This window comes from Varanus komodoensis, unplaced genomic scaffold (genome assembly GCF_004798865.1).
Source record: "Varanus komodoensis strain SLA01 unplaced genomic scaffold, ASM479886v1 scaffold1, whole genome shotgun sequence".
Taxonomy (NCBI): domain Eukaryota; kingdom Metazoa; phylum Chordata; class Lepidosauria; order Squamata; family Varanidae; genus Varanus; species Varanus komodoensis.
Genome location: NW_025335268.1, coordinates 37808116 through 37822022, shown reverse-complemented (window position 1 = coordinate 37822022; position 13907 = coordinate 37808116). Strand labels below are relative to the sequence as shown.

At 39.9% G+C, this 13907-nt stretch overlaps 1 protein-coding gene across 8 annotated transcripts in view; it reads right to left on the bottom strand.

Moving 5' to 3' along the window:
• The window catches only part of SYNE1 (spectrin repeat containing nuclear envelope protein 1), a 317660-nt gene that overhangs the window by 268198 nt on the left and 35555 nt on the right, over positions 1 to 13907 (bottom strand). For all 8 annotated transcript variants that reach the window (XM_044422636.1, XM_044422576.1, XM_044422595.1 and 5 more), the window contains exon 3: positions 2241 to 2302. In XM_044422636.1, the coding sequence (XP_044278571.1) occupies positions 2241 to 2302 (62 nt within the window). The remainder of the gene's footprint in view (positions 1 to 2240; positions 2303 to 13907) is intronic.

The following is a 13907-nucleotide window of genomic DNA, read 5'->3' as shown; positions in this document are numbered from 1 at the left end:
CGCCAGGCGGACCTCTCTGGGGAGCGCATTCCATAGATTGGGCGCCACCGCAGAGAAAGCCCTCCTCCGAGTACCTACCCTCCTAATTTCTTTCACGGAGGGTTCCCAGAGAAGGGCCTCTCCCGCAGATCTCAAGGATGTGATCCTTTCCTCTATAACCCTTGTAAATGAAGCAGTATATGGTCCAATATTAGATAACTTGTACTATAAAGGTAAAGTAAAGGTTTCCCCTTGATGTGAAGTCCAGTCGTGCCTGACTCTAGAGGGCGGCGCTCATCTCCATTTCCTAGCCAAGGGAGCCAGCGTTTGTCCACAGACAGTCTCCGTGGTCATGTGGCCGCATGACTAAACACTGAAGTGCACAGAACGCTGTTACCTGCCCGCCGAAGGGGTGCCTTTCTATCTACTTGCATTCGCATGCTTTCGAATGGCAAGGTTGGCAGGATGTATAAAATTAGGCATGGTATTAAGAAAATGCACAGACAGAATTTTGTCCCTTTCTTACATAACTTGTAGGTGGGATCATCCACTGAAATTAATTGGTGGAACGCAGTGAATATTCACACAGCTCGTAGTTAAACCAGGACTCAACAAGATGTAGTGATAGCTGCCAACCTGGATAACTTTAAAAAGGATGCAAAGTTATTCTTGGAGGTAAACTGATGAACGGTTAGTAGTCATGATGGCTACTATATTATTCCCAGTATCAGGATCAGCAGGATGCCTCTGACTATGAGCTGATTGAGAATATAAGCAGGAAAGTGCTACTGCACTCATATCAGATATATGCTTGACCACTGTGGAAACTGGAGGCTGCACAAACAGGATAGGCCTTTAGTTTGATCCTCCATGTCTCTTATGTTCTCAAGACTAATGGAATTTCTTGGTAAGTCTATCTCTGACAGACATTTATTCAAGAGACTGGCATACTCTGGAGAAAAAAAGGATGCCATTTAACTTTTCCATTTATTTCAATGGAAGATTTAACAACATCCTTAATGTTTCCTTTGTTGTCTGAGGCTTGTTTACATGAGTAGGTACATCTGTGTTTTTCAAGTGTGATTCTTAATATAAAACATATTTTTAAAAGCTCATAGAACGTTTTACAAACTCACCAATCCATCAAAATATCTGACATTGAGCTGTCTTAATTTTTACAAATGATGGCTATGTCTAGGAATTGGAAAGATTCTTTTCTAACTTTTCCACAGAGTTTCTTGCAGTAGAGAAGCCTTTTTCCTTGTAATGCTTCACCTTTGAATTTTCCCCTGGGACAATGGAAAGACATCAGCAATGGCTCTCAGGTTCGCTTGTTTCCTCCCCATACTTTCCCTACACCAATCCAACACTAGGGATGATATAAGAAATTGATCAAGAAATTGCTTTGAGGTCACTGAGTTGGAGAAGTATCTGCTGAATAATTTTGTTGACATTTTCCAAAAAGGAAAGCCAGAGCCGAATATACTTCCTTTTAAGAATATAAAAAATTATTATTTTCCTATTACAGTGTCAATAAAAAACACTACCAGCACGAAGATCTATCACCTTTTTGCTTAATTATAACCATACAAAATTTAACTTGTTTTTAATCAATAGCATCCATTCATGTTGAAAATTCAGGGTACAAAAATGAATTTGAAAAAATTTGACTGACTGCTTTTCAGAAAAAAAATTGTTGTAAATAGTTTAGCAGTATTTTTCTTTCACTTCACAGTACTGCCAGTTTAACTGCAAACCTTTGATGTGATGAAGTTCATCCAAATCAAGCACAGAAAATGCATATGAAACTCCATCTCGCATATTCTTTAAGAAATATAGTCAAAGTAATGACAAGGTCACCCTTCTAGGGTTGTCAACATACAACACATGGAGAGAATACTCAATTTATTTTCAGAAATAAAAAGTCCTTAGAAGCACAAGGACATCAAATTCTTACCTTTCCCTTTCCATTTATCTTCCTGTTCAGTATTATACAGGAAACATAAGTTCTCCGTGACAATAGCTAATAACCTCTACTGTCATACCAATTTTCATCATGGAGGAGCTTTTGGGCATTAAATCATTGTGGACATGGAAAATATTATTCGCTTCCCAGCCCTCAGAGTCACAAACAATTTGAACCTACGTGTTAACCATACAGAGATAAACAGCCTCTCTTTCTGAATAGCAGTTCCTCCTTCAATTTGTAGATAACTATGATTTCAAAATGGTGTTAAACAAAAATCGGAATATTATATTACCTTGGCCAGATGAGTGTTGATCCACTTGGTGAAAGTCCTCTTTTGCACTGACTCCTGTTCATCTTTTAAAAAGAAAAGAAAGAAAAGCAACCATTATGTCACACTGCTGTTCCAGTCATACTTCTCTAACGCTATGAGCAGATGCATTCTGGTCAGGTCTGTAGCACCAAGGTGAATAATAGATGCACTGTTACACAAAGGGGCTCATTTCTCTGCCATGATGAAGAAAACAATACACTGTAAGGTTTACAGAAGAGAAGGTAACATTTCAGCAACAGTCTGACTTGAAGCTATGTAAAAAGATTCAAAACATGGTCTAATGTTTTGCTTTTTCTCTGGTTTTGGATGCCCACCACCTTGCAGGTGAAAATAGAAGATGTTAATATGAAAAGGGATGCTTGCTAAATTGATTTTAATAATGTATTTGACACACAGGGGTATGGAATTATACATGTGTGGGGAGTCACTTCCGCCCAAACTTCCACACACCTTGCGATGTGCCAAGTCCCAGGCATTAGGAGGCAGTGGCACACTTCCTTGCTGTCAGGGGCTTGGCACACCCTCTGGCACTGGCCATAGCCTCTAATCCCAGTGCCTTGTCTGTGGACCCAGGTTAACTTTCCCACGTGGATGAGGAAGCAGTGCCTTGCTGGGGGCTTGCTTCACTGAGCGCAGGCTTCGTCCAGCAAAACCACCTTGCTTGAAGGACCAGATGGAAAAGGGCTACTCCGCCCAGTTCATCAACTGGGGTAGCCTCAGCTGTACTGCATTCCTCTGTTGAGGAGGATTTGGGACATGTTAAGGAAATCCCCACTGTAGTTTCTGAATGAAAATAACCGTGGCGATTCTCCTTAATCCAGCACCCACCCAACTGGAGTGCATGCAGTATGGAAAGCAATATCCCCATTGCTATCTCTGACCAATTACCTGAGAGAACAATGGGGATTCCTCTCCCCACACTTGCTCTGAAGGTGCAGGATTTGAAAAGTTACTTGGCTGAAGACCTATGGGGCATGTGGAACAGCCTGGTGGTCCAAACTGGCACAAGGGCCAGACGCTCCCCATCCGTACTACACAGGTGGTGCAAAATATAAGGGGAAAGATCGATGTGGTCACAGTAGTCCATGCTGTAGTCATCTTTTGGATAGATTACTGAAGCACTCTCTATGTGGTGCTGCCCTTGAAGAGTGGAAGCCTCAACTAGTGCAAAATGTAGCGGCAAGAATGTGTTGTACAGATCTTATTACAGTGTCTGGTGTGTGTTGTAAAGATCTTAGTATACCGGTCTTGCACTGGATTCCGGTTTGTTTCTGAGCCCCATTCAGAGTGCTGTATTGCATCTATAAAGATCCAAACTGTTTTGGGATAGGACAACTTGAACAACTTCATCCTCCCTTATGAACCTACCCTTAATTTAGAGTCATGCACTCAAGGCTTGTTAGATGTCACACCATCAAAAGCCAGGGTCTTTTTTGTAAAGGCATCGCAACCACCAAACTGCTTCATGGGGGAAGCTATGGTCAGCCCCTTCATTGTCATGAAGGCTGTGAAAACTATAGAATACAGGTTTGAAAACCTTATTTTTCCATTGAGTCTTTAATGGATGTTGAAATCACCCTCTGCTTTAAATCTCTCCTTTGGTTTTTAGTAGCTGTTTTTTTGTTTTGTTTTGTTATTCAGTTGTCTTTATCTAGCTTGTACATCACCACAAGTGCTTTTGACCAAAGAGGTTCTAGATAAATATACTGAACCAATAAAATTAATTAATTAATCAATCAATAAAATAAGTAAAAGTACCTAACATAATGTACTGGTTTTAAATTCTGGATTTAAAACTTGCTTTATTTTTACTGTCTTAAAATGAACACAAGCTGGGAATAGGAATAACAAAAAGATGCTTGCTTTGGTGACCTATGTCAAATATTTTGATAAGCATTTAAAAGTACAGCTTTCAATTATGGATGATAGATTTACATGGATTTATGGATCCCACCTACTAGTTTTTAGCTTTCATACTTGATCATATAAAAGCAACTGTATTCATGTTATTTCATGGGCAAGCTACTAGGGAACAATCCTGTATGTCTAGGCAGAAAAGGCCCTATAATTCCCAGCATGCTCCAGCCCTTTTTTCCACTCTAAACATGCACGGTATTGAAATATCAGGTATTTATGAGTTAAGGTCAGGGAGAAATAGTGATTTGACCAAAACTTTGTGAAACTGACCCACTAAGGAAGTGTGGTTTTGTAAAATGCCCTGCCCACACCTTTGTTTGTCTAAGCAACTGCAATTCTTCAGGGCATTTACTTGGATGACAGTTCCATTCAGTTCAACAGATAAGCCCTCCCTTCATCCCCTGAGGAAACCCAGACCTAATACTTAAAGATTCAACAGAGCCATGATGACTAACCAAACAAATTTCCCTTGGTAGTTTCACTAATGGCAGGGTGATGAAGGTAATGCAGGCCATGAACCTACCCATGAGCAGGAACCTCTCCTAGCAGTATGTAATCTTTAGAGCAGAAGGTTCTGCAAAGCAAGTTATAGAGTGCATGTAAACCCAGATGCATGCACACATGCAAAAACATCGAATATATGGCATTTCAGTCTTTAATAAGGGATGTCCATAACATTGAGTTCTGCAATGGTGTTGTCTGAAATCAAAATTGTTGAGACTGGATTCAAAGGCAAATATCCAAAGAAAGGATACTTTCTTACTTACTTAAAGGTTACTTTAGGAAAGTCCAAGGGCATATTTGCACCCAGTGATTTTTTTTTAACCTGTCTTTGAATGACTGGGTTTTGTACCATAAAACAGACTGCCTTTGGTTGGTTCAAAAGTACTTTGCTATGTAGTAATAAAGGGGTTGTCATCGTTGGAAAATGGAAACCCCAAAGTTATCACGGGCACATGGAGACGGCTGCACCGGATACTGTGCATAATTATGAAGTACTATTATATATAATAATGAAGCAGCTAGAAAGTATAGAGCCCAACAGCACTGGATGCAATTTGTATATTTTCTTTTTCCAATCATGAGACAAAAAGCAAAACAAACACTCATTCTGAGGGGAGAAGGTCTAATTTGTTTTTAAAATCATGTCTTAATTTGCTACCTTTGCAAGGCTTTAGATTTTCAAACTGATTAGGAATTGAGCCAAAAGAGCTGTACAGGCATGGGAAAGTGCCAGAGTACTTTGACCTGCCATAAAATCTCCTGAAAATATGGTGAAGTAAGTATATGGCAAATTTAAATGTGTACTTTGGGACATTTACCACTATAAAGTTTCTTTGTTCAGTCCCACATTGGACATTCAGATTGCAATTACTGTTACTCATCTTAACAGTTCCTCATTTCCTCATCATTTCTTTTTAAAGTAATATTAATGACAGCAAATGGTGGTATGGGCATATAAAAAAACAAAAGACAGCAAAGTTCTTATGACTACTCTCTGCAAGTGGCAGACGAAATAGTCAGTTCAAAAGTTCTAAATAAACGGATATCAAGAAACTGTCAACTTTTAAAAATAGCATAATGTTTTCTCAGTGGTAATATTAAGAGCCCTTCATGTGGATGACATAGGGCCTCCTCATTTTCAGTTTTCATTTCCTTCTGGAGGGAAGCCGGAATCCCTTTTACATGGGGAGATATAAGTGGAAATGTACGAGTTCTTCAGACATTCAAAACTACAGCAGGCAGGATGGAGTAAGGAACCCACAAGCAGTGTAAAAGGAATGTGACAGTCTTACAGGCAATGCATCTTGCATCAGCAGCTCTTTGCCTAAGAAGGGAGTCTTCTACTTGGAACAGAAGGTATTTACTCTGGAACTCTTGAAAATTCTGGAGATAGTCATCAACTAAAGTCTAATAAACTAATCTAAACCTGTGTGTAAGACTCTGTTTTGCCTCCCCAAGCCCATCCATGGCCCAATCCCATCACAATTCTATACCCCAGATAGAATGATTGGATGAAAATGAAGTACTGTGGAATTATAAAGACCCTTAACTAATTCTTTCTCTATGCACAGGAACGTTTGCAATGCTCCATGGAAACAAAAAAAAAAAAGTATCCCACCACTTTTCTGTTTCAAAGGACTCAAATTCATTCCAACACATTTTATTCATTATATTGACTTTGGTACTTTGAAAACTGCTCCGTGAACAGACTCCAAACCTCATGCAAGCTTTTACCAAGGAAACCAGTGGAATTCTTTTCTAGGCATTACCATAGCAACTTTTCCACACAAGCACCTCCATCACTGTTCTCACTCGTATAGCTCTGTTCTGTGTGCAGAGTTTCACATAGCTTTCAGCAGAGGGAGCAAGGTTCATAGCTTTACTGATTAAATAACTTTTTATCACTAAGTTGTACAGTTCCCACATTGCATCCCAGTTGGCACCTGCATTTGCCGAAAGTAATTTAAACCTGGGAAAACAACAGGAGCCAAGAAAAGAGAAATGGCTGAACTGAACTCTGGGGTGATCCATCTGGGAAAAATGACAACCTAACACTAGTATTAAGTAAAATATTATGTGTGATATTTGGAGCTGGTTGTGGCTTATTTAACTAATGCAACCCTATCTTCCATTCTGGGTTTTTAACAAGTCAAGTTAAATAACATAATTATGAATATGTTATTTTATATCTCTCCATATATGCATTAGTATCTGTAATGACCTGAGCTCAAAATTAAAATAGCTTATTTTGAACCTATTCCACATTCAGTTACAGTTTAAAAGAATACATGATGATGCAAGCTGCATACATGATGATCCATGCATACAATCTGTTTAATCTTTAACCTGCAAAATCACACAAGGAAACCCTTTGAACAAGGAGTTAACAACATGCACAAGTCAGGAGCATGATCCTGGCCCATAATCATAAATACAGTTATATTTAGGATGCACAGACAAACTTAATTCCACTGAGAAACGTTCTGCTCTACCAATTCCAGAACATATTCCAAAAAATGTATATGGCATGCACAGTGAGGCCTATTACAGCTTGCTTGCTTGCTTTGTACACACGTGACGACCTCCAAAATGGTATAATGGCAGTGAAAACGCTAAAACATCAATATGGAGCAAACGCCAAAGCTCCATAGTGAAGTTGAGTCACCAGTTCCTCACCATCCAGGAGAAAAATCTACTTCCAGGATCATTTTTGGCCTGTGCTAGACTGTATCCTAGGATGTTTTGAACGTGTTGAGGGGTGTTTTAGGCACACGGGTACAGTGGTCCATGTAATCCAGGATTACTGGTAACTGAGTTAAATTCACTGACAGCAGCTCTTTGGGTTTTCAAGCAGGATTTTTCGAGCCCTACCTAAAGATATTATAAATTGAATCCCAGCCACTACAAATAGGCAGGATATAAATAATGACAATATTATTAATCTGGGGTTATCTGCATTGTCAGCATGTGCTCTACAACTGACACACTAACTCTTTACTGCATTGAAAACTTTTGGGCGTGTGAATTGTAGGCCTTGTGAGCCATATGCACCACTTCACAGAGGCAGACCTCTGTTTCAAAGGTTATATGGTCCAGGTCCAATTTAAAGATTAAGAACTAAATATTACGGTAGCTCATACCTACAAGTGAGCATATACACATGCTAGGTCAGCCTGTGTCCTCTGTTTATTATGTGTTCCTTCTTTTGGGGGAATAAAAGACTATTCTAGAGACAGCCCTAGGCCATTGTTGGTTTATACCTACATTTTCCAAAGTCTCTATTGCCACAAACTGTGCCAGAGACTTCGGGCTCTTTTTGAAATCGGCCCAGAATCAGACATGATGTAGTGAGTCCAAGTTCCATTCTGTTCCAGCCACAATCCAGAGTTCTAGCCTTGCTCCAGTGAAATTCCCAGGTATCCCTAGTTCCTTTCTCCAAAATAATATCACTTTGATGCAGGGTGCAGTGTTGGCTGCCTGGTCTAAACCACAGGACAGTGAGTTGGTTTCCACTTGTAATCTGAAGAATTGACCCAATTTTGATTTGGTACATGCTCATCTACTTTTCAGTAAGACTTCTCAGAAAATCGTTTATTTTTTCTTCCCTAGAGTCAATAGTATATGCCATGAATGAGTATTGGTGAAAAGGCATCATCTTTTACCTAATGTAACAATCTCATAATGCTTGAAAGTCACATCAAAAGAAAAATATGATACACACACAAAGACCAAAAATCTTAACAAAAACAAACTTTTAAAAGTTACATTTGCAAAGCATCATTTTGACTCAGTTATGCTTCCTAAGTAGGATATGTCCAAAGCTCATTATATACAGTGCTTGCATTCCTATGAACACTTTGCAATATTGTTTCTGTGAATAGTCTGGATGGTTTCCAATTCTCTGTTAATGAAACACACATGTTGCCACTACTTAATGAATTCATTGGATATAACAAACTGTAACCTGTAGTTTGTGCCTGTGGATTTTGATTTCCGGGAGCCACAATGTTTATAAATATAGATCTGATTAACTGAATTTGTTCTAGTAAATTAATATGATCTTTTCCCATTTCAGCAGTACAGTTAAGATGTTACTACTGCTTTGTGTGACAACAACTCTGGGTGCAATCTTGCAAAAGCAAAGAGTATTTAAGCAGTATTAATTTTAATGCTAAGTCTTCTAGTGAAATGTTTGTAGCTCCTCTTCCTAGTACTGGCTTAAAAATCCAATGTCACAGTAGCAGAAACCTCTTTTTCCTCTTTCCTCCCTTTTTCCTCTGCAGCCTTTTGTGTCATCTATAAATCTTTCCAGAGCACTTCCCAGACATCCAGAGTAGATGTTGAGAGTGTAAAAGTGGCTATGAGGAAAAGGGAAATTACCCTCTTTTGGTTCACCTGAAGAGCTCCTTCCATCAGTGGAATAATGCAATTGGATACAAACGACAGGCAGAAGACTTACTTCCATTTTCCCTTCACCTTGTATGCTGCCTGTCCTAAATTCTCTACATGGGCACATCCGGATGCACAGGGGAACTTAATGCAATTCTCACATAAAATCATTTCAATTATTTGCATTTTCATGTATAAGTGACAAATTTAGATTTTATTTTTAAAAAGCAATTCAAATAACCAATTCTCTTGATGACAATGGCCCTCCTTTTAGGGACAGTACCGATCCCCACTTCAAAAATATATTAGGAATGGTTGCCAAGGTGGATGAATTCTTAATGCAATAGGATCAGTGCCTGCTTCCTATCTTTTTAAAATACTACTTTTTATAGCTTTTCCAGTCACTATTGTACTGCCTAAATAATGTTCTTCTATTATTCTGAGGCAATTAACAACAATTACAACTAATTTATGCAGGTTAATAACCTTTTTTTTTTTTTTTTGGTTGAAAAACTAAAGTTTGACTAATAGCATGGAACAGTCCTGAACAAGGTTTTCTTCCTTCAGCAGAACCAATCCAAGTCAAAGTGAATAGTATCCAAACTCAGCCAAGCTATTTCGGCAAATGAGACAGACAATCCCATAAGCAATTCTCCCCATCTATAGTACTATAAATACACTAGTAACAAAGTAAATAATTCAATATTTTATGCCCTTTTGTGACATTCAAAATATGCTGACTGAGGTGACTCTGCTCCAGGAAGAAGTAGCCCTGATTCTGAAAAATGTTAGGCTAAGTATGTATCGCAAGACACAGTGGTCTGTCTTGGTTTTCCTGTGGTCCAGCCACATTTCCTTCTCTCATTGGAGATAGGACAGGATTTGCACTGAAATGCAATTAATTAGTGCTTTATTGACCTTTGTGAATTGGGGAAAAGAAGTCAGAATTGCATAGCAATAACTCTCTGTTTGTTTGTTTGTTTGTTTGTTTATATTTAAAACTTTTGTATACCATCCACTACCAAATGGGCTCGGCATAGCCTTACAATAAAACAAGGTGTCATGCTCAGCAATACATCTATGTATTTAATGAGTGTTTCCTGAAGTTACAAAGAGCCTGTTTCCAAGTAATAGCGATGACATACAAAGGCCAGAATCACAAAAGAGTTTTATACCACTTCCTGTGCTGTTGGAAACACAGCCTGGAAAACCACAACTCAGTCATAATGTACTACTGAATCTCTGTTATTGTGCCAAGCACCGGAGGAACCGAATAAAACAGACCTGCAAGACAGAGGAGGCATTTCCAGGCTATGGCAAATATGTGCAACTAGTTTAGTTTTCTTGACATGTCTTCACTGCTTTGGAAACTAGAAAAGGCTAAATGGTCTTGAGAATTAATGCATCCATACAACCGCACCAGATAACCAATGAACATTTACATGAAGTGTGAGCACTAGATGAGGACCTAGAGAAAGTCTGAATGCCCTGTTGGCATTCTTGGCAGACTCCTGAGACCCACAGAACACTAAATTGTCATTTTAAATACCTTGTTAGTGCTTGAGAACAGTCATTAATTGTTGAAGGATGGCACAAGTAAAACAGGTTAGTTGGCATATCTGTTGCTGACACGACTACTGGAATCAAATATCCTCTGACAGCAAAACCATGTCTTGGCCATCAGCCTTCATTTGTGCTCCATTATTTGTCTTGGTTCTGCTATGTTAACCCTTAAAGTTGAATAAAGATTATTATATCCTAGGAAATGGAAATAATATAAATCACTAGGGAAATGGAGGTGACAGCTTTCGGCACAGAGACACTCCATCAGTCTAAGATTATACATACTTGTATACTGGTTTCAAACTATGCTGTTTGAAAGTAACCAGCATGTGATGGCCATCTTGAGGTTTACACTTTGAACATAAATCAAAATAATGTAGGATTAAAGAAAGTTCCCTCATAGCTTTCATATGCATCACACATTAAGCATGTTAGAAAATTTGTTTACAAAAGGAATATAGGAAGCTGTTTTAGACCGATTCAGACCCTTGGTCTACAGAGCTCAATATTATATACAGTCACTCGCAGTGGCTCTCCAGAATCATAGACAGTGCTTCTTCCCAGCCCTACCTGGAGGTGCAGGGGATCCACAGGGGATGTGCAGGCCCTTCTGATCTCTTGGAAACAACCTACTTAGTAAGGTTTAAAAAGTAAAGCACAGCTGTATGAATTGGGCCCAGGAGCCCAGTGAAACCAATGCAGATAACATTTGACATGCTCCAATTAAGGGCTTGGAAGCTGAGTTTTGTAAAAGCTGCAGTCTGTGAAAACTCTTCAAAGGTGATAGCACAGAGATCAATTTAATCTAGTTCAGATGAGACTAAGGAATGGGTTACCATGGCTAGATCATTTTTAACTAGAAAAGGACACTTCTGGCAATTCCAGCCAAAGCTGGCAAAAGTCTCCATCAACATCAGGACATACAGGGCCACCAATGACAACTAGAAGTGACTGCAAACTGCAAGCTGGTTTCCAGACGGCTATTGCAAATAACACCAATGGGCAGATACCTGATTCTACCCACAAACTGAGCTAAATGCCATCACACAGGACAGAATGGCCATTAGGTAACTACTGAAACTTACTAGGCAGTTTCTAGACAAAACTGAAGACATTCTGAAGACATGTTCAACAAGAAAGAAGAGAAAGTCACAATTATTCAAAATGGCAAAAATAATGGACATATTTAAAACTGAGTGATACTAGTAAGACTGCACTCTACAGAAAACAAGCTGGGACATGTCATATTCAGCTGCATTTTTCTGCATAGCTTTACTTCAGTGAAACAACTACTCATGAGAAAAAGCCTGGACAGCATGACTAAACTGATGGACTCTTGTCTTCGATTACAGTATTAGATTTTACTCAGAGAGCCCTTTCAAATGTATGCAGGTTTGGGTAGCATGACCACTGCAAGTGAATGCTCAGGGAGTTGATAATAGGATGGTAATGGGGACACAAAGCTGCCAGCCTTCCTCTCCCTTCCTAGGAGAAGAATACTCATTATTGACTGGACCTGCTGCCATTATTCCTTCTCGCTTCCTAAAGAATGTGGACTCTGGGGATCTGAAACACTTACCTGCCTGGTGGTGATGGGATACCCCTAGCTGTGTGTACCTGCACAAGCCCATGGACTGTGCCCCACTTCCTTTTCTAAAGGCATGGTTCCAAATGCTCTTGCAATGTTATTACAAGAAACTGTAACATGAGGAGAGAAAAACTTTTCCATTTGGTTTTGGTCAGAAAACCCAAACTCCAGCCCAAACTCATTGAGTTTCAAATGAGGCAAGAAGGGATACTTAAAATAGAACCATTAATGAATTTAACTAACCTATTCTAAATTCTTGAAAGTAACTTACTTAGAGGCCATTAGAAAGTATGGCATATGGCTCACACTTGGTTGCTGGGGTTAGAATGACATCATGACCAGTCAATGAAGGATCAAAATGGAATCCAAAGAAACATAATCCATTGTATCAGGTCTTACCAGAGGGGAGGACAAAGGGAACTGTCCAGCCTAGTTCATTAAATGAATTCAGGGACACGTAGATGAAGAAATATTTGTTTTCACCTTGCTGGTCTAAGAAATGAAGTTAACAAGGTGTTCATGGAAAGAGAGATGTCTTGTCCAGCACTGACAAACTAACTGTTCTAGAAATCAAGGAAAGATGATACAGGATAGTTTTCATGGCATAAAGTTCACTGTCAGGTCCAGGACATGGGCATCAGGAGTCAAGACAAAGGTACCAGGGCAACAGAATTAAGGCAAGCCAGAGTCCAGATACAATCTAAAGTCCAACAGTGAAGTCAGAGGGAGAGTCACAGTCAAGGAATAGGCTGAAGTCAGAAACCAGGACTGTGTATCAGGACTAGACAAGCAGGAGGTCACAAACAAACTAAGGACCAAGAACCAGAAAGACAAAAAGAGCAGGGAGCAGTTGCCTGAGGCAGGATAACTGGAAAGAATTCAGGAACAGCAAAGGTGTGACAAACAAGGCAAGGTAGCAAGGCAGCAAGGTGAGACAAGACAAGGCACAATACAGCAAGGCTCAGCACGAACCAGATCCAACAAGGTCAGGTGAGATAAGAGAGCTAGAACACACTGCAATTAGCAGGAAGAGCTGCACAGCTGAGGGGTGACAGCACGACATGATACAGCAGGACACAATACAGCAAGGTCTGACAAGATGCAGGAAGACTTGGAATGCTGAGATGAGACAGCAAGCGAGCAGATGGCAAGACAAAGCAGGACCCAGAGGCAGCACTGGTTATGCAAGATGCAGGAACTAAACAGCTAGTGAGTAAACTTACATTACTGAACTGCTTGCACAGGTAAAGGCTTCCTTTGATACAGCTCGTCCCCCAGTTCTCCCAGTTGGCACCCATCATGAGGCTGAGAGCGCCAGCAGGTCAATCCTGCAAGTACTGTGGTGATTATTCTGCTTCTGGCCAGCAGCTGGAGTCCTGGATCTGCCCAGATCCCAAAAGCCACTACCTTAACCATGTCAAAGCAGATTGACATGTCAGCTTCACACAGTTCAGGGCATCGTGGCAACGAGGTAAATGATACTTAATGCCTGTGAGAGGTTTCTTGAATGAGCAATATAATTAAAGCAGAGCTCCAAGCCTGCCCGGAGATTTAGCCTGCCCCCTAAGGTCACCCAAAGGCTCTACTGTCTTTCCCAGACCACTAATCTTGCAATGGATTCCCAGCTTTTATGCAGTTTTTCTCTATCCTAAGAAGTTGAGATGCCT